Source organism: Daucus carota, chromosome 2, assembly GCF_001625215.2.
Source record: "Daucus carota subsp. sativus chromosome 2, DH1 v3.0, whole genome shotgun sequence".
Lineage (NCBI taxonomy): Eukaryota > Viridiplantae > Streptophyta > Magnoliopsida > Apiales > Apiaceae > Daucus > Daucus carota.
Genome location: NC_030382.2, coordinates 28,055,796 through 28,073,885, shown reverse-complemented (window position 1 = coordinate 28,073,885; position 18,090 = coordinate 28,055,796). Strand labels below are relative to the sequence as shown.

The following is an 18,090-nucleotide window of genomic DNA, read 5'->3' as shown; positions in this document are numbered from 1 at the left end:
CTTAGTGTTTTTGTTTTATGAAAAAATACAATCCTAATTTACCATCGGATTATATAAGAAATCATTCTCATGATAAAATTAAAAATATCATACATAATATATTGACAAAAATTTTGTTCTCTCCATATTGTTATGTATATACACACTCCTTTAGCCATAAACCATAATTTGTGACAAAAATGTGGGAGTTTGTTTTTGTTATTCGTTGCAATTATAATTTTATCATTAATTATTATATATACTTTATATAATGTCATGTATTTTAAATTATTTTATCAAAAATATTTAAAAAAAAATATCATTCTGATCTCTAATAATTTTATTGTCGAGATTGAGGTCAGTGCAGGAGTCCATGTCTATTTAATAGTAGCATATCTAATAAAACGATTTCACATGAAATTTGTGATAGTTTTGGGGAAAATTTTTGGGTGCCTAGTATATTACTGTATTTTCATATATTTTAGAGTCATCCTTCTCCTCAGTACTAACATATTTATTATGTATTAGAATTTATTAATATATAAACTTATTATCTTTTAACTAAAATTTAAATCTAAATGAGTTGGGTATGTTACCTTTTACGCATGGTTAATTTTTATGATGATTTTTTTTTAGAAAAATGATACTAAAGAATAATGTTTTTTATAAAGGAGAAATTTTTTGGTTAAATTATGTTTCATGTAATTAGCATTCGGACCTTGAAGATATTAGTGTATCTCCAACTAGGCAGAAGTCTTAACTAAAAATCTCTGTAAAACATGTGTTTAGTCTATTTGTATTAACGAGATCACAACTCAACTCAGATAAGTAAGAAAGATAAATTGCAAGTACTGTAACAAGAATTCGTACGAAGAATATCAAGTGAATTATTGGAATTACGTGTCAAAAGAATTTCAGGACGATTCCTGCATACCCACTAATAAAAGCTCATACAGTATGTTCAAGTCTCAGTGACAAATAGTCTTTTGTAGCTTCTCATGGAATTCAGAAGGTACAAAGTTTTAAAAATTCATTTACTCAGAATATTACATTTGTTACTAAGTTATGAAGACGTACCTGAAGACTTCAAGAACCGACCACAACTTAAACGATTAATTGAAGGAGGATATTTATTTAGTTAGACAGAGTTGAACCAGACAGTACATTTAAGTGTCAAGTATTCAAAATAAATGTTTCATATCAAAGGAAGGTGGTCGTTCTGACGAATGATAATCAAAGATGAAGACTCAATGTTTAAAGAAGAAGCTGATGTAGATCAAGGAAGATTTTATTATTAATTCACTACCTTCCAATTTATATTAATTGATTAATTTATTTCTGAAATTATTCCCCAATTTAAGTCGAATCCCTGCTAGATTTTTCACTGGTTTTTGGACTGTTTTGTTACTGTTAATCAATTGCAGAACTGAGTTTTTGGACGATTTATGTTTAGGGTTTGTATTGATAAATCAGTTCTGGGTTTCGAGTTTTGTTTAATTTGTGTCGGTTGGATTTTACAGGGACTTAAGAATTGATTATCTTTTGCCCAATTCATTTTAATTAATTAAATTATTCGAATTTCCAAAATTTGAATTATTAATTAATTAATTTTCAAACCAATTTAAAGGATAATTAATTACTAATTGAAATTTATGAGATAATCCCTCCGCTTCTTTTTACTTTTCATGTTTGATATATCGGAACTGTTCATAACATGAGACAAATTACTAATTTACGTCTAATCTATAAGACTAAATATCACCGTGAGTGATCTTGGTAGATTCGTATTCATGAATAATTTAATACTTTACTACGGTGATATTTTTTATAATACTAATACGAAATTAAAGATATTAATAATCAAAAGTATGTGTTAGGAAACGTGATAAAGACAAACGAGAAAAGTATCAAGAGACGGAGGGAGTATTTGATAATTAACGTCAAATTTGAAAAATTCACGTTTAATTCAATTTTTAATTATAAAGATGACTGCTACTTTCGCACTCGCACAGACGAACTACAATGGATACTTCGACCCTACAAATTGTCCTGTTGACAGATTCAAGCCATGGATTCGTTATCTGAACAAGCACTGCCTCGCAAGTACAGCTATTAATGAAGATACTCCTCCACAAATTGACCCGCTCAAGTATTTATATTTCATCATGGTCAATTCCACTTTAACGTCTTCGTTCAGAATTAATATTAATAATATTTGGGGAAGAAACATTACAATTACTAATGATGATGTCCACATGATCCTTTGTTTTCCCTGTGACAACTTTGAAGTTATGCCTACTACCACTGAATTGACTCAATTCGTCGAGTCAATTCATTATCAATTGATGTTATTATCAATTGAACATCAATTTGGCCAGGATGTCTAAAAATAAACTTGTACCCGAATGAGATTATTTCTTTGACAAACTTCCTAAAGTGTTTTCTCCGACAACTCGTCAAAATTTTTACAACATCTCATCAATCATTCAGATTATTGGATTCTATGTGACCACAATAAATGTATCAATTTTAACAGAATGATCCCGAATGAGATAATCAGAAAAATAGGTTCATTTTCTAGTCGTCAGCTGGTGGATGACAATGTTGTAGTTTAAAACTTGGTTGTATTTGATCACTTGGTTGTGTATATAATAATAATAATAACAATAATGATGATGATAATAATAATAATAATAATAATAATAATAATAATAATAATAATAATAATAATAATAATAATAATAATGCTAATAAAAAAAAATTGTATAACTTCGTTTGCTGTTTAATAATCAAAATTTGCAATTATATTCCATAAAAAATATACTAGAATATATATTATGTATATATTTATAATGGTGTGCTACGTAACTCCATATAAGAGGGTATGCTATGGAGTGCTGCCCTATATATATATATATATATATATATATATAGGGTCTTACTCCAGTACAAACTCCTTACTGTACAAACGTACAAACCAGTGATTATAACAATAATATTTAGTGATTAGCATATTTTAATTTAACAAATACATACATACATTCATCACCACCGCCACCACAATCACCTCCAATCACCACCACCACGACCACCCCACCCACCACCACCACGACTGCCCAGCGCCACTCTCTCTCTCTCTCCACCATCCACCACCAACCACCACTGCCCAGCGCCTCTCTCTCTCACCACCACCCACCACCTATCACCACCCACCACCACCAACCACCACCACCACTGCTAGCGGCTCTCTCTCTCTGGTTGTTCCCTCACTGATTAGTGCTATACACACACAAACACACACATTCACCACTGCTTTTCTCATCTCCCTCAATCGTGTCTCTATCCCTCAATCGTGTTTCTAGCACTGCCCTTGCGCCGGCGTCGCGGCTGCCGCCGGCCGCGCTGCACCACCACTCGGCTATGCCGCCCCGTAAGTGCTCCCCTCCCCTTATCTCTCCATCAGACCCTCCTGGTAGATTTAGTGATTATGTTCAATCATTTAGTGATTGTGTTCAAGTCATTTAGTGATTGTTTGTACGTTTGTACACTAAGGAGTTTGTATTTGAGCACTTGCCTATATATATATATATATATATATATATATATATATATATATATATATATATGGGCTTATTCCACTACAAACCTCACTTCCATACAAACCTAAAAACCACTATTTTCACTCCCATTTTTGCTATGAGCACTCCAATCTATTTATTTTTTATTTTTTTTAATTTTCTGGGGGGCCCACTGCTGACATCATCTACCACGTCAGCACCTGCTGACGTGGCACTGCCACGTCAGCAGCGAGGGATCCCAGTGCTGACGTGGCAGTGCCACGTCAACATGTGATGACGTGGCAGATGACGTGGCACTGTCACGTCAGCAGTGGGTGACTCTGTGCTGACGTGGCAGTGCCACGTCAGCAGTGGGGGGACCCCTCCCTGTGCTGATGTGGCGTGGTGACTTGGCGGGGTGGAAAGTGTAAGTTTGGGGAAGTTGATGGCAAAGCTAGGGGGTGATATTGTTAGTTTTTAAAAGTTTGGGGGGATATTTGTTTAGTTTTGAAATTAGTTTTTAGGTTTTTATGATAAAGTTGGTTTGTATTTGAACAAACCGCTATATATATATATATATATATATATATATATATATATATATATATATATATATATAGTAATTCAGGTTATGAGATTATTGAGAACAATTATTCTGTACTTCTTAGAAAGTGTAGAACAATTGTTTTGAAATTCTTTCCCTTTTTGAATGTTATATTGGTCACGCTAATCTAATCTGAGAAGTAGAAAATCCCAAGGTTTTTTAAAGATTTATATTTATTTAGAATTTTGATTTTACGAAAATATATTAGATCCACTTTAAATATAATATATAATATTTTATTATTATAAAAATTATCGATTATAACAGGAAGACAAATTTTGTTTATAATTTATCAGGCTAATTGAGTCATGTCCGGATGGACCTCAATTAAAATTTGAAACTTGAGCACTTTGTATCAAAGTGTATCGATCATTAGACCAAAACTTTATCCAGTGATGATAAATGTAAAGATAAACTGATTACCCCGAGGAATCAATCAGAAGCCAAGTGCGAGAAATTAATAATTCAAAGTTCAGAAGACAATTTTGAAACATATCAACAACTATAGTAAATATTTGTGTTCTTTGTGCAGGCTTTATGCATTTTGAAAACTTCTGTGAATTCTACATCAGCTTTAATAGATTTCTTGAACAAAAAAGGGTGTAAGAGGGAACCAATAAGAGGCCCAAATCTGTATGAAGTCTACATTTGTCTGGATAGGATATTTCATTCATTCTACAGGAAATTTGCTTCCAAAGAAAGAATTTCACTTTGTAAAGAATTGATTTTTCTTTATAATAAAAGCGCATATAAGAAAGGTTTTACACAAAATACATTTACATTAGCATCAGTCCAGATGAAATAAGAATTAGCATAGCCAATCACAAATCAAATAAGAATTCCACTTAAGTAATAGCATAGCCAGCCCCAACAGCAACCTCTGTAAAAGAAACGTCTATGTCAGTCAGTAGTGACTAATTTGTGACAAACTGAAAGATAGTTGTGCGGGAAAATATTTTGAAAGTGGCTTTTTCCTTTTTTAAAATCAATTATGATTCATGATTCCAAGTCTTTGAAACTAACACAACACTTCACACAACTTTACCAGAAAGAACTAGTTGAACGCTATGAAGCAGTATTGAACATGCTAATGGAGGTGACAAATCAGCAACAGCAGTCGCACCCGCGCAGTACTCTCTGTACTTCTACGCAGAAACATGCACAAACTTCTCTATAAAATGTAAAAAGTGGTAAAGAAATGCAATAAGGCCCCAAGGGTAATAAAATTTTGTCAAGATTTCGTCTTCTCTAGCAGTCCATATCCCTCTCTTCAATCCCACTTTCTCCCAGCAAGGAGTTCTCCCTATCTTGAATTATTTCACTACCTTTGGCAAAAGCATTTACCTCTTTGCACGATCTTACTGATGGAAATATCAAAATAATATAAAAGGCTTAAATATCATATGCATGTAAATTTAGAATTTAGAATGTTTCCTTGGCGATGTATTCTTCATTTAGTCCTCATTTAAAAAAAGTTCTAAAATATAAATTTTTATTTAAAAACTATACTACAAATGAATACATAGCTTGACACAGCTGTAACTTGATGTTATCTTCAGTTACAATTTTTGGCGAATTTCCATGCTCTGGATCCGGTTGTGTTGCAATTATTAGCTGCAAAAGAAAACAATAATGTGAAATAGGAAAAGCAATAAAGAATTTGTAGAGTCCTGAAAATCTTTCTAATTTGTTATGCTCATCAGCTCATGCCAACATCAGTGAGTAGCTCCAGAAATTTAAGATAGAAATTAAAAATATATATATATGAATTACTATACATAAAAAAAGACAGTTGTTGCTCATTTATGTACTCATTAACAATAGATATAGAGTCAAAAAAGATATATAATCTTAGAAACAAAATAGAGTGATTTAGTTTTTTATGCAAGGTAATAGCACCAAATAGAAGTAGTTGGAGACTATAATCTGCTAGGGATTGAGAAACCAAGAGCAAGCTCTAGAAGTCAAAATGCGAGATTCTTAACAAAGTAGTTGCAACAGTTACAACTTACAGCCAAGTTTAAGTCCCTAATCCAGTTTATAGATCTCAACTTTTACACTGAATAATATAGGCATAGTTCCTACACTTATCCATTCCAGATAGCAAAGTAACAGAAATAGTTAAGAGAATGCTAAACAAACTTACCCGAAACCACCAAGGCAAAGAGTGCCAAATCAAATATTTAGTTGTCAATCTAAAACCTTAACATTACACCAAATAATAACCTTTTCTTTTATCATCCCAAGGAAACATAGCAAAATTTAATTTTGATACATGATATTTCCAGGGAAATGTTATTGACATCGCAATATCTCTTGCTTTCTTCTTTAGGAGTGCTTCTCTTCAATGAAATAGGGAGGCCCTTGCACTTTCTAGGACTTTCATCACCCATTATTTACCCTATAACATAGCATATAATATAGGCATGTTTACATGAACACATTTTGAATGTTTTTTTCTTTGTACACGTAACTCAGATGTTATAATGCTATACGAAATGATAATTCTATTATTAAAAAATTAATAGCCCCATACAATGTAGTAGGATGCGAGATTTTGAAAAGTTCTTGTCTCTTTGATGTTATTTAATAGACGTGCAAGTCCAAATTGAAGTCTTCTCAGATATTAGTCCCTCTGAACATTACCAGCATACAAAACAGTCTGAATGCAATATCTGATTCGATAAATCGTTACAGTTTTTCTTATACTGTTCTCTCTGCTTATGTAGTTGGTTTCTGAATTTTATACAAAGTGACCACACTGTCAGTAGCCACATAAACAAATACTGCAAGAAGGATCTCGAGCTTCTAATCATTTGAATCCTACAAAATCAATTGGTCTACCTCTCTTCATAAAACTTGACATCATTAATAATGAACAATATTGGCAGAATTGGGACACATAAAAATATACTTGTAAACACGATGGTTAATATTGAAATATTACATGTTTATTTAGTAGTCAACATACCTTTAAGGCAAGCAGCAAATTTAAGGCAAGCAGCAATTGTTGCCTCTTGCACCTTGGTCATTTGAATATATCTAGCTGAAGTAATAGGCTCTACCGTTAATGGAGAAGTATCAAATTCATCAAACCTGCAACAAATAGAATTTCACCATTACTCAAATTCTAAGTGATAACTTCAAATCAAATTCCAACATACAAAAATTAGGATTCTTGTACCTTTTCTCACTCATAATAGATTCTTGCTCAATACTTTTCTCCTCAATCCCTACCAAACTCCTCTCGATAAATTCCTTCCTAATCATATTTAATTTTTTTCTAAATTAAATATGTAAACAAATAAATTTTGTGTGTAATATATATTATTGTGTTTTAGTAATTTTAATTAACTAATCTCCGACCTTTATTTATTTACAATGTGGTTCTGAGCTTGATCAGAACATGCATTTTCTAGAGATGCTGCATTTTCAATATTTCAGTACGTAACCAGTTAGAAGGTATACTTGATTGAGAGGCTAGGCTGGACACCTCATCCTGTTTCTGGACAAAAGAATTCTCATCTGGAGCAATGTCAGCAAATTCACATAGGATTCTTGTTTCACCAATGACAAATGCAGCTCTAGACCGTTCACTGTTATGTTCCACGGCTACAACTGAATTTACTTCAGCTTGTCAAACAAAAAAACAATAATAAAAAAGCAATCCAAAAGAGTATTGATTAAAACCAACAGAAAAACAATATCATTTTTAATGTTAGATGATGATCTCAAAAGCAGAAAAAAAACATAACATTAACTCCAGCCCAATGCAATTTATTATTACACTCATAAAAATGTACCAAAACACCTTTGACAACATTAATTGAAGCATCTGGCTGGCTAGCTATAGTATTTAGTATTCACAAAATGAAGAACCAAGATCAAAATATGTTAAATTTAGCAAAGGGTACTTCTCAATTATATAAAGATCAAATCAGTCCATGTATGCATCAAGAGTCAAAACAATAATCAATCTTGATTTTTGCAAACCCATATGTAAAGCTCCAATATTTAGGAATCTCAAATTAAGCAAAAATCCAGTTCAATATATTTATCAGAAAATTTCCACGAAAATTGAATGGACAGGCAAACCTACAAAAAGTGTGTACTTGCGTCGCCTCAACCCTATCACTTGTAATGAATGTTCTTAGTCATTGATTAAGAAAATATAGTTAACACTTTCATGCAAGTTTAAAATGGTACATTTTTTAAGCTGACAATGCTGCTGCAAGCCACTCAAATGATGCCAAATGCAGTGACCGCAATCAGTATCTTATCATTAACCAAGTACAGAAGTACAGAGCGTTAGACTGTTACATAGGCACCACCATCTGGCATTGACAGAGCCAGGAGTCGTTTTGGAAACAGACTCACTAATCCTAAGATGGAGGTGAAGTCTGCAGACATCCTACCCACCCAAAACTGTACTGTAGAATCAAAATATAATGGGTACGTTTATTCTAATTTTTATGCACCACCATGTTATTACCCTGGTATTGCATCAAGAAAGAAACAATTAAAGATACCGAAACACTATACTATGTAGAACTTGTTATGTCGATGACATTTCTTTATTTTATTGAGGTTAGTCTACTTGGGGCCCAGTAGCTATTACTGCAAAGCAATTATATGATTAACAAATAAGAAATCAGACAAATAACAAATAAGAGGTTCCAATGAAAGTTTCATCTTAACTTCAATATGAAGATTTATGTGAATCTAAAAAGCCTACCAAACCATTAACCAAATTCTTCTTCAAATTAAAGAAAATCAGAGGCAGGTAGACATATTATGGTGTATAGAGCATTTTTTCACTGATTTGTAAACATAAAAACATTAATGTACACTTGCAAACATACAAGATCAGTAAAAATTAGAGAATACCCTTGAACATAAAACAAAATCCTCCAAATTCACTTATCTTATACCTCTCCTGCTCTCATCCACAACTTTCATCATTCCTTCAACATTCAGTAGCCACTACTGCTGTAAATGCAATTCAAAAGTGATTACAAACTCTCTTAGAGTTTTTATCAAACAGTCGGAATGCAATAACAATTCAGAAATAAAATGAAGAACTAAGCTTATGCAGGAAGTAGAAGAAATACGGTTCATGACAACAACCTTTGTCGCACGACCCAATGTGTTTGCCCCTCCTAGAGAACAAACTTGAGCTTATAAATTCTGGAAACCTTATAAATTTTAGACCTGCAAAAAGGAACAAAAAAAATCTATCTCAGAACTTCATCAAATACATACTAGATATTTTGTTAATATCTAATATTGTAAATAAAAATCAAAGATAAACAAAGAGATATCATCATTCCCCAGCCATTGAGAATAAGGCTGCGAAAACAAAATCAGCATAAGAAGCTCCCCGAAAAGCCTTATTAAAAACAACCACTTTACAGATCTCTTGTGGGTCCATGTACTCAAGAACAGAGGCCACACACTCTCTGGAAAGATTCCGGGACTTGTCTCCGGCGACAAACACCAACCCAAAAATGAAGATTTTAGTGGGGGGTTTTGAAGAGGAAATGGAGATGGGTAGAGAGAGAAAGTGAGGAAAACTGCAAAGAGAGAGAGGAAGAAGAGAGGATTGGCGCGTGAGATTTGTCATCAAAACCCCGGGGACAAAGTGTGTCTATAGCGAAAGCACAGGAACCGGGACTAATTAAGAAATGGAGAAAGGGTAGAGAGAATACCAGCTCCGGCGAGATAGATAGACTTAATCAGAGAATTGATTTTCCACCGGCGATGCGGCCTTGAAACCCTAAAGGAGCGACACACAGCAGGGAGAGAATATGAGTTTTTGTGAGGGAGAGAATCTGAACGGTGGTTTAAATTTGAAGAACGATAATAATGGCTTGTGTGTGTAAGAAAAGTAAGAGTCAGAGAAGAAGAGAGTTTTGAATTTTGAATTTTGGAAAAGAAGACTGAAAGGAAAGCTTCCTTTGGAAGCCAAAAGCTCACGTGCAGGCTGCAGTACCAAAAGATTCGGAAAGTGTGTATACGTGCAGAATTGTATATATGTGTGAGTCAAATGTTGACTTCAGTGGCAAATGTTGTAATTATGTTGCAAGTTTATGGGTACCTCATGTCTAGAAGTGAAAAAAAGAGTAGTAGGATGTATTATATAGTTTATATTTGGGGAAGAAACATTACAATTACTAATGATGGTGTCCACATGATCCTTTGTTTTCCCTGTGACAACTTTGAAGTTATGCCTACTACCACTGAATTGACTCAATTCGTCGAGTAATTCAATATCAATTGAACATCAATTTGGCCAGGATGTCTAATAATAAACTTGTACCCGAATGAGATTATTTCTTTTGACAAACTTTCTAAAGTGTTTTCTCCGACAACTCGTCAAAATTTTTACAACATCTCATCAATCATTCAGATTATTGGATTCTATGTGACCACAATAAATGTATCAATTTTGACAGAATGATCCCGAATGAGATAATCAGAAAAATAGGTTCATTTTCTAGTCGTCAGCTGGTGGATGACAATGCTGTAGTTTAAAACTTGGTTGTATTTGATCACTTGGTTGTATATATAATAATAATAATAATAATGATAATAATGATAATAATAATAATAATAATAATAATAATAATAATATAATTTATGTGAAAGTACATAATCATGCGTGCTTTGAAGAGTTGTTTTGATCGATATTTTAACTAAATGAACCCTAATGCAACTTTTATTTTTCTTTGAAATAAAATTTTGAAATACATCATTATTTTGATATTTGTAGTGTTCTAAAAATCAGTTAACTCGACTGATTACTCGGTTTCACCCTCGATCTGATTCGAGTAAACGGATCCAAAACCGGTTTTATAAATAATCAGTCATCAATCGATTTGATTCCAACTTCCGAGTACTCGGAATCACACTCGGACTTGACTTTTTTTAAAAATATGGGTAATGATCAGAAAATTATATGTAGTTAATTATCAAATTTTGTTGTTATTATGGGACCGTTTGGATGAACTTAAAATAAATGTTTCTTGATTAAAGTAAAAAGTAAAGTAGAAGTCAGAAGTGAGTTAAGACGTATAATTGATTAAAGTGTTTGGAAAAGAAGCAGAAGCTCTGAGAGATAAGTTAGCATTTGTAACTTCTAAAAAGTGCTTCTACTTTTTTACACAAATGGGTCAAGAAAAGTAGAAGCTGAACTTTTTGGAAAAGAAATGCTTCTCCTTCATGGCCAAACAGGCACTATGTTGTCACAAAATTATCAAGCAAGTAATGTATAATTGAAACACTTTTACACTAAAGTTTGATTGTAATGAATTTAAATATGAGAAAATTAAATGAAGTTCGAGTAATTCTCCCTATACTCGTTCGGAGTACTCTCCAATATGGAGTAATGTTAAATCGATTTTCATTTTCTTACAATCTTTTTTTTTTGTGGATAATAGAATTTCTCTTCTTTGCAAAAAAAAAATATCTAAAATTAAATTATAAAATACACTGTTACTCTGTTTTATGTGGATAATTTTTCAAAACAATTTAAATGATTTATATCACGTCGAGAGTCTTTCCAAAAGAATTTTAAATTTTAAAGTTTAAAAAAATGCCGAATGGACAAAAAATTTCCGACCTGCCGGATTCGAACCAGCGACCTAAGGATATCTGTTGAACAAACTACAGTCCTCCGCTCTACCAACTGAGCTAAGGTCGGATGTTTTTGAAGTTAGTTGATTTCCCTAAGTGAACTGCATAAGTTCTACTGTGAATAGAATCTGTGGTGAAGAGTTGAAAACTATAATGCAATAAATCCTAATGAATATAAGGAATTTTCAATTCATTACTGGTCATTGAGATTGCAGAAAGGATATGAATGGAATCAAGAGGGAATAGATAACAAAAAATTTTGTTCATGGTTTATCAAAAACACAGGTCTAAAATCATGTGTGCCGGAAATATTTATTATTTTTCTTGGCTTTTCCTTTTGCAATTTTTTGTTGGGAGTGTTCTGAGCTATTTGCCTCAGAGAGTAGGGGTGAACACGGGTTGGGTCGGTCGGGTTATAGCCGATAAAACGACCCAACCCAATTAGTTCGGTTTTTAAAAATCCAACCCGTTAATTCAAAAATATATGCCTAACCCAACCTTACCTGTTTTATATTGGGTTGGGTTGGTTCGGTTTGGTTTGGCCGGTTTAGAATTTTATACTATCATGTCAAAAAATTAAGTATTGGACTTGTGAAAAGTAATAAACAATTAATTATTGTTTTGTTTGTGACATGATAATATAAAAATTTATATTTTTGAAAAATAAAAATAAAACTACAAATAGATACTCCTTCTAGTCCACTTTTAAGAAAGAAATTTGTTTCAGTTTAGTTGTCCACTTCAACTTTCATATTTTCAAAATCCACTTTCCTTCACATATCTCTTATCTGTATTTTCTAGATCAATCTCATTTCACATATTATGGACATAATGAGTCGGGAAACCTAAGTAATAAAATATTTATAAATTATAAATTATGTGGATGCACTTAATATCAGAGAGCTTGATGTTTAAAAAAAAAAAAAAAATACTCTGCTAGCTTGATGTCATTGACACTTCTTGAACATAGCTAACAGGTGCACTAAAAACGCTAGCACGAATTAGACAAATATTACTTAGCAAAACAAATTAAAATACTGAAATGCGAAACATAAAGATGATGTGACGGAAACTAATATTTTTTTATATATATATAAACGGGTTGGGTTGGGTTGGTTGATGGTTATAATATGTTAAACCTTGACCCAACCCAATTTATTCGGGTTTTTTGAAAATGAACCCATTTAACTATCGGTTTTGGACAGTTTGATTTAATTGGTTCAAAAGAGGGTTGGTTTGGGTTGGGTTTCGCGGGTTGGGTTGGTTATGTTCACCCTACCAGAGAGCAGGTTGTTCTTGTATTTGTCCGGGCAGGGCTTGGTTACAATTTCGAATCTATTGATCTAGCGTGGAACTCAGTTCACCCATTTGACAAGAAAAAATATTATTACTGGCTACATCACTACTTCCTACTTTACCGAGCATGCACCATTCTTTTTCATCACAACTCCTACTATTCCAGAAGTAAAGCTGAAGAATATGCGAAAACGTTGTGCAATGTAACCATCTAGATTGCAGAGCAAGAGCAGAAGAAACATCCACAGAAAAAACCAGTAATAAGACTTGAATCTTGAAAAGTGTTTGATATGAATACAACTGGACACTTATTATAGCTTGCAAGTCCGAGTAGATGAATTTATGCATAAACGAGACATCAGTCATGATACACAAATAAGGGTGACACCTAGTTAGTGATCATGAACTTTTCTGAGTAGTACCATGTTGAAGATTTCAGCAGAAAACTTCTGGATTGGATACGTGTAGAAGACATGTCCTGTTTAGTCAACTGAAACGGGTTGCATATTCTCAGCCTCTTGCCTGATCTCTTGAAACAGAACAGATGACAAGTAACGCTCCCCGAAACTAGGATGAATTGTCTGCAATATTAAAACATATGATAGTTATTTGAGCACAGATGCTTGGAGTTTTAACTTGTAAGACACTGATTTTATAGGTCTTTCATACCACAATAAGCTTTCCCTTGTTCTCGGGCCTCTTGGCAAGTTCAAGGGCCGCAACTGTGTTAGCTCCAGAGGATATACCAACCTAAAAGGAGTCAATTTGATTCATGCTTAAGTTTAATCATGCAACTTGGAATTTATTAAGTGTTATATATGGTCAAGAGATACTAAAGTTTAATACATCTTTAGAGTTAAAAACATTACCATCAACCCCTCTTTGAGTGCCAGTTTCCTAGCCATATCAACAGCATCTTGACTAGAAACCTAAGGGACAAGAGTACCCAATTATTCAAAGTATATTCAATACTACAATTGTACTTTATTATCCATTTTGAAGAATTTTACGTACCATGAGCACTTCATCCATTACATCCATGTCGAGTATGTCAGGTTTAAATCCGACCCCGTTGCCAGTAATCCAATGAGGACCTACATATAAAATAGTTTTTCCAAAATTTATAAACATATAAATAAAAGAGGGAGATTGAAGCGGAAAAAGGGAGACTAACTATTCTGAACACTTGAAAATTATCAGCTCGTGGCTCCTAATGTGAGTGCAAAGTAAGACTTATATTTGACGAGAAATTCTACCACAACAAAGTGTTACCTGGCTTGCCACCGTTTAGTACATTGCTTTCAGTAGGCTCAATCCCATAAATCTAGTTGAGACAAACATATGCACTTTTCAGTATCATATACTAAATCGAGATAATTTCAAGATCAGCTCAAGTAAAGAAATGACGGCATACAAAGTAGCAACCAAAACTCTTTAGAGACAATGAGTGTTAAAGAATTATCAAGTTGTTACCTTTACATTAGGGTTCTGAGACTTAAGATATTGTCCAACCCCCGAGACTGTGCCACCACTTCCAATTCCCATCACAAATATGTCGACATTCCCATTAGTGTCCTCCCATATCTCAGGACCAGTTGTCTCAAAATGAATCTATTGTTTGAAGATAATCAGATATAAGTATGAGTATTACTAACATAATACAATTAAGAATATGCACTATAATGCACCAAAATTATAAGATTGAATTATTTGCACCTGGGTATTGGCAGGATTCGAAAACTGCTGAAGCATGAAACCATCTGGTGTATTCTCCAAAAGATCATATGCTTTTTTAACTGTTCCTCCCATTCCCTTTGTTGGGTCTGTGAGGATCAGATCAGCTCCAAAAGCTTTCATACACACCCTTCTCTCTAAACTTGTGTATGAGGGCATTGTCAAGACCATCTTGTAACCTTTCATAGCAGCCATAAAGGCCATACTGATTCCCATGTTTCCTGATGTGGGTTCGATTAATACAGTCTACAGTTAAACACAATTTGTTAAGGCACATTCTTTTATATCAAGCAAAGTGAAATCGTTAGTCTCTTAGATAAAGAACTACTAATACATATATTATGTACCTTCCCTGGTGTGATCAGTTTTTTCTTTTCAGCATCGTTAATCATGGCAAGAGCTGGTCTATTACAAGAAAGAACGGTTTACAGTCACTTGGCACTTATTTGTAGTTGTGAAAAAGAAAAAAGAGAATCAGATAGGTTCATTTTCAAATAATACCTATCTTTGATGCTTGAGGTTGGTTGCATCATCTCTTGCTTCACCGCAATATAAGCGCCACATCCTTCAGTAACTTTATTTAGATAAACAAGAGGTGTTTTCCCGATGAGCTGAAATTGAAGAGAAAATGTCAACAATTAAGCTTTTAGTGGAGAATCACAATTGCCTCGCATCATTTTTCAGTTCGCACACTATACTAGAAATGGGAAACAAAACAAACAATCCTTCAGACTTTGGCTAGAAAATACGCCTTTCATCTGATGATATCAAATTGCGGATTCTACTCGAGTATTAACCTATTTGTGATCACCAATTTCTTTACATATACAAGGACAAGCAATCAAGTTGGTAGCAAACAGGCCAGAACCTAAGTTAGGTAACCTAAAAAAAACCATCAAAAATCTCAACACAGAACCAAATTCTTTCAAAACCTTATACAAGTTGAATATTAATAAACCCTGTGGAAATTATAATCCGGCTCTAAAGAAATGTCAAGAGACGCTGATTTGGGGACCCTGAGCAATAGCGATAGCTGGGCAGCCTGGACGCTATCTTGGATATTGGTCCCAGTTCTGTTTTTAACCAACCACAACTAGAATCCAGAGTCCAGAAATAAAACTTTTATATCTAGTAAAGTACTTCATACATACTCACAATATTTGTGGATCTCAAGAAACATAAGAAATGACTACACTTGACTTTATCATCTCATCAGGCAACTTATTTAAAGTTTAAAGCCACTGAATTTATTCAAAAATTCAACGTTAAATTGGTTTGACAGGAACATAATGTAAAGGATGATTACTGATTAGAGAGCTAAATGCATGATTAAACAAAAAGGTAAAACCACTAGCAGTGTTTAACATAAAATATACAACACCTAACACTGAAAAATACCGTACTTCCTCTGTCCCAACACATTCTTTACGTTAATTTTTGGCATGTATTTTGAGACTCTTATAACGTATAGCTTCATAATACTTTTTAAAAAAATTTCTTCCGCGAATAAAAGTTTGACGTGTAAACTTTTATTCAAAACAAATAAATTAAGAAACGTTATGAAACTATATAGGAGCCTCAAAATGCGTACAAACAATAAACGAAAACAACCTGCTGGACGGAGGGAGTAATAAACTGCGGGAGTAGACACTGATTCTCATCGCTAGTTTATTTTGCCGATACACTGTTTTGGATTTTGTTACCACACAGACTAAACATTTGATCCATGATAAAAAATCATATCAAGAACATCAATATGGTATTCTTCACAGATTTAGACCAGAATAAATTAGCATTCCATTTATGAAATAATATCATGGAGTGAAAATACATGGATGTATGAGTGGCATGAGATTACCTGAGAGACTTCTCTTCTAATCTTAGTACTGGGGAGATCCTTAGGCAGATCTCTGATTCTTTGAGTGAAAGAATCCACCAATGGCTCCGTGGAGAATAGCTTGCTTCTGCTAATACTAGAACTATAATAATAAGAGCTGGGTATTGTAGAATTATTCTTTTTGAAAAGCTTGGCTATGGCTGCCATTGATAGAGTTCAATGTAAGCTTTACTGGAGTGAAAAGAAGAGTAGCTTTAGAACAGAGACTTGTAAGTCTCACATGTACAAACCACACGTTTATATAGCAGAGAGATTATGAAAAACACATATTACTGTGGATGGCGGATATTTTTAAGTATCTTTAAACATAAGAGATTTCTTAAACATAAAAGATTTTTTGTGGGAATAATAAACTTCCAATTAGGACCCATGCTGTCGTCGAGGTACTTTAGATGCATGTATCGGTTTTCCTTTTTCTTAAAAAAAAAATACTTACCTATTCGATTGAGATTTTATAAGATTTTTTTTTCATTCATAAATTTCAAGAATATTCAATTCGGATTTCAAAAATTTATTAAATTCTTGGAATATTCAATTAAGATTTTAAATTATGTTAAAAAATTTGAAAGTATTCAATCAGGATTTTAAAATTCAAATGATATTCATGAGATTATCTAAAAAATTTTGGAATTTTTAAAATAATAAATTTTGATATTGTTCACTGTATTTTAAGATATTTGAAATCTCATCAAAGTATATGAGATTTCAAATACGATTTTATTATCCAATACCAACAATCCTTCCCTTCAACCCAATACAGTTTCATAATCTCTTAATGATTACGATGAAGACATTGACGTCCATTCGCCAATACCTCCCCTCGAGCAAGAACATCTCCATCTAGCATAAAAAAGATTTCACTTTCCAACCTTTGAGTATCACCAATTTTTGTTTAGTGACCTTCATCATAACAGTACATCCCATATCAACTAATTTATCCAATGAAATTAGATTTCGATTTAGTCCTGGGACATATCTTACTTGAGCTAATTTTCAAATACGACCATTATGAAGTTTCACTGTTATCTCACCAATGCCGGTAACTTTTATCTTTTTACTGTTTGGTAAAGCTATCATCTTTCGCTCACAATCCTTGTAGGACGAGAACCACTCCCTCCTAGCACATATGTGATGCGAACATCCCGAATCAAGTATCCATTCTTCTTTCGATCCCTTGTCTTCTTGAACCAAAAGAGCATCATCAACCATTTCAACAAGCGAAGCACTTCCTCTTTAACTCCTTTAAGTTTTCTTTTGCTTTCGGACACATGCATGAATTGCGTGTGGCCTAATTCTTCACAATAAAAACACTTGATATTAAGGTTATGTTTCTTAGCAAACTTCTTTTTCTTGTCATATACATCCATCATAAGTGCACTTCCGTCTGA

At 33.3% G+C, this 18,090-nt stretch overlaps 2 protein-coding genes and 1 non-coding gene across 7 annotated transcripts; all 3 read right to left on the bottom strand.

The window, feature by feature from the left end:
- Positions 1-4,945: 4,945 nt before the first annotated feature.
- LOC108208144 (probable DEAD-box ATP-dependent RNA helicase 48) lies at positions 4,946-10,110 on the bottom strand. Of its 5 annotated transcripts, XR_010288728.1 has the most exons (6): positions 9,849-10,110; positions 9,268-9,351; positions 7,325-9,129; positions 7,112-7,236; positions 5,186-5,754; positions 4,946-5,020 (listed from the first exon to the last, which is right to left on the bottom strand). XR_010288728.1 is itself a non-coding variant. In XM_064087058.1 (5 exons), the coding sequence occupies exons 3-5, from the start codon at positions 7,408-7,410 to the stop codon at positions 5,696-5,698; spliced, it is 270 nt and encodes an 89-aa protein (XP_063943128.1). In that variant the 5' UTR covers positions 7,411-9,129; positions 9,268-9,351; positions 9,849-10,110; the 3' UTR covers positions 5,046-5,695. The 5 variants fall into 5 exon arrangements, 2 of the variants coding, with proteins under 2 accessions (XP_063943128.1, XP_063943129.1); XR_001804267.2 differs by lacking the exon at positions 4,946-5,020 and having other exon boundaries at positions 5,046-5,754; positions 7,609-9,129; positions 9,849-10,106; XM_064087058.1 differs by lacking the exon at positions 4,946-5,020 and having other exon boundaries at positions 5,046-5,754.
- Positions 10,111-11,755: 1,645 nt separating this feature from the next.
- Positions 11,756-11,842, bottom strand: TRNAY-GUA (transfer RNA tyrosine (anticodon GUA)). The gene is given in 2 exon segments: positions 11,756-11,791; positions 11,806-11,842. It is a non-coding gene; the product is annotated as a tRNA-Tyr (tRNA).
- A 1,470-nt stretch (positions 11,843-13,312) lies between these two features.
- On the bottom strand, positions 13,313-17,011 carry LOC108210215 (bifunctional L-3-cyanoalanine synthase/cysteine synthase 1, mitochondrial). The gene is made up of 10 exons (XM_017381510.2): positions 16,664-17,011; positions 15,307-15,416; positions 15,153-15,210; positions 14,788-15,051; positions 14,545-14,682; positions 14,344-14,395; positions 14,086-14,165; positions 13,941-14,000; positions 13,741-13,821; positions 13,313-13,652 (listed from the first exon to the last, which is right to left on the bottom strand). The coding sequence occupies exons 1-10, from the start codon at positions 16,847-16,849 to the stop codon at positions 13,554-13,556; spliced, it is 1,128 nt and encodes a 375-aa protein (XP_017236999.1). The 5' UTR covers positions 16,850-17,011; the 3' UTR covers positions 13,313-13,553.
- Positions 17,012-18,090: the final 1,079 nt, after the last annotated feature.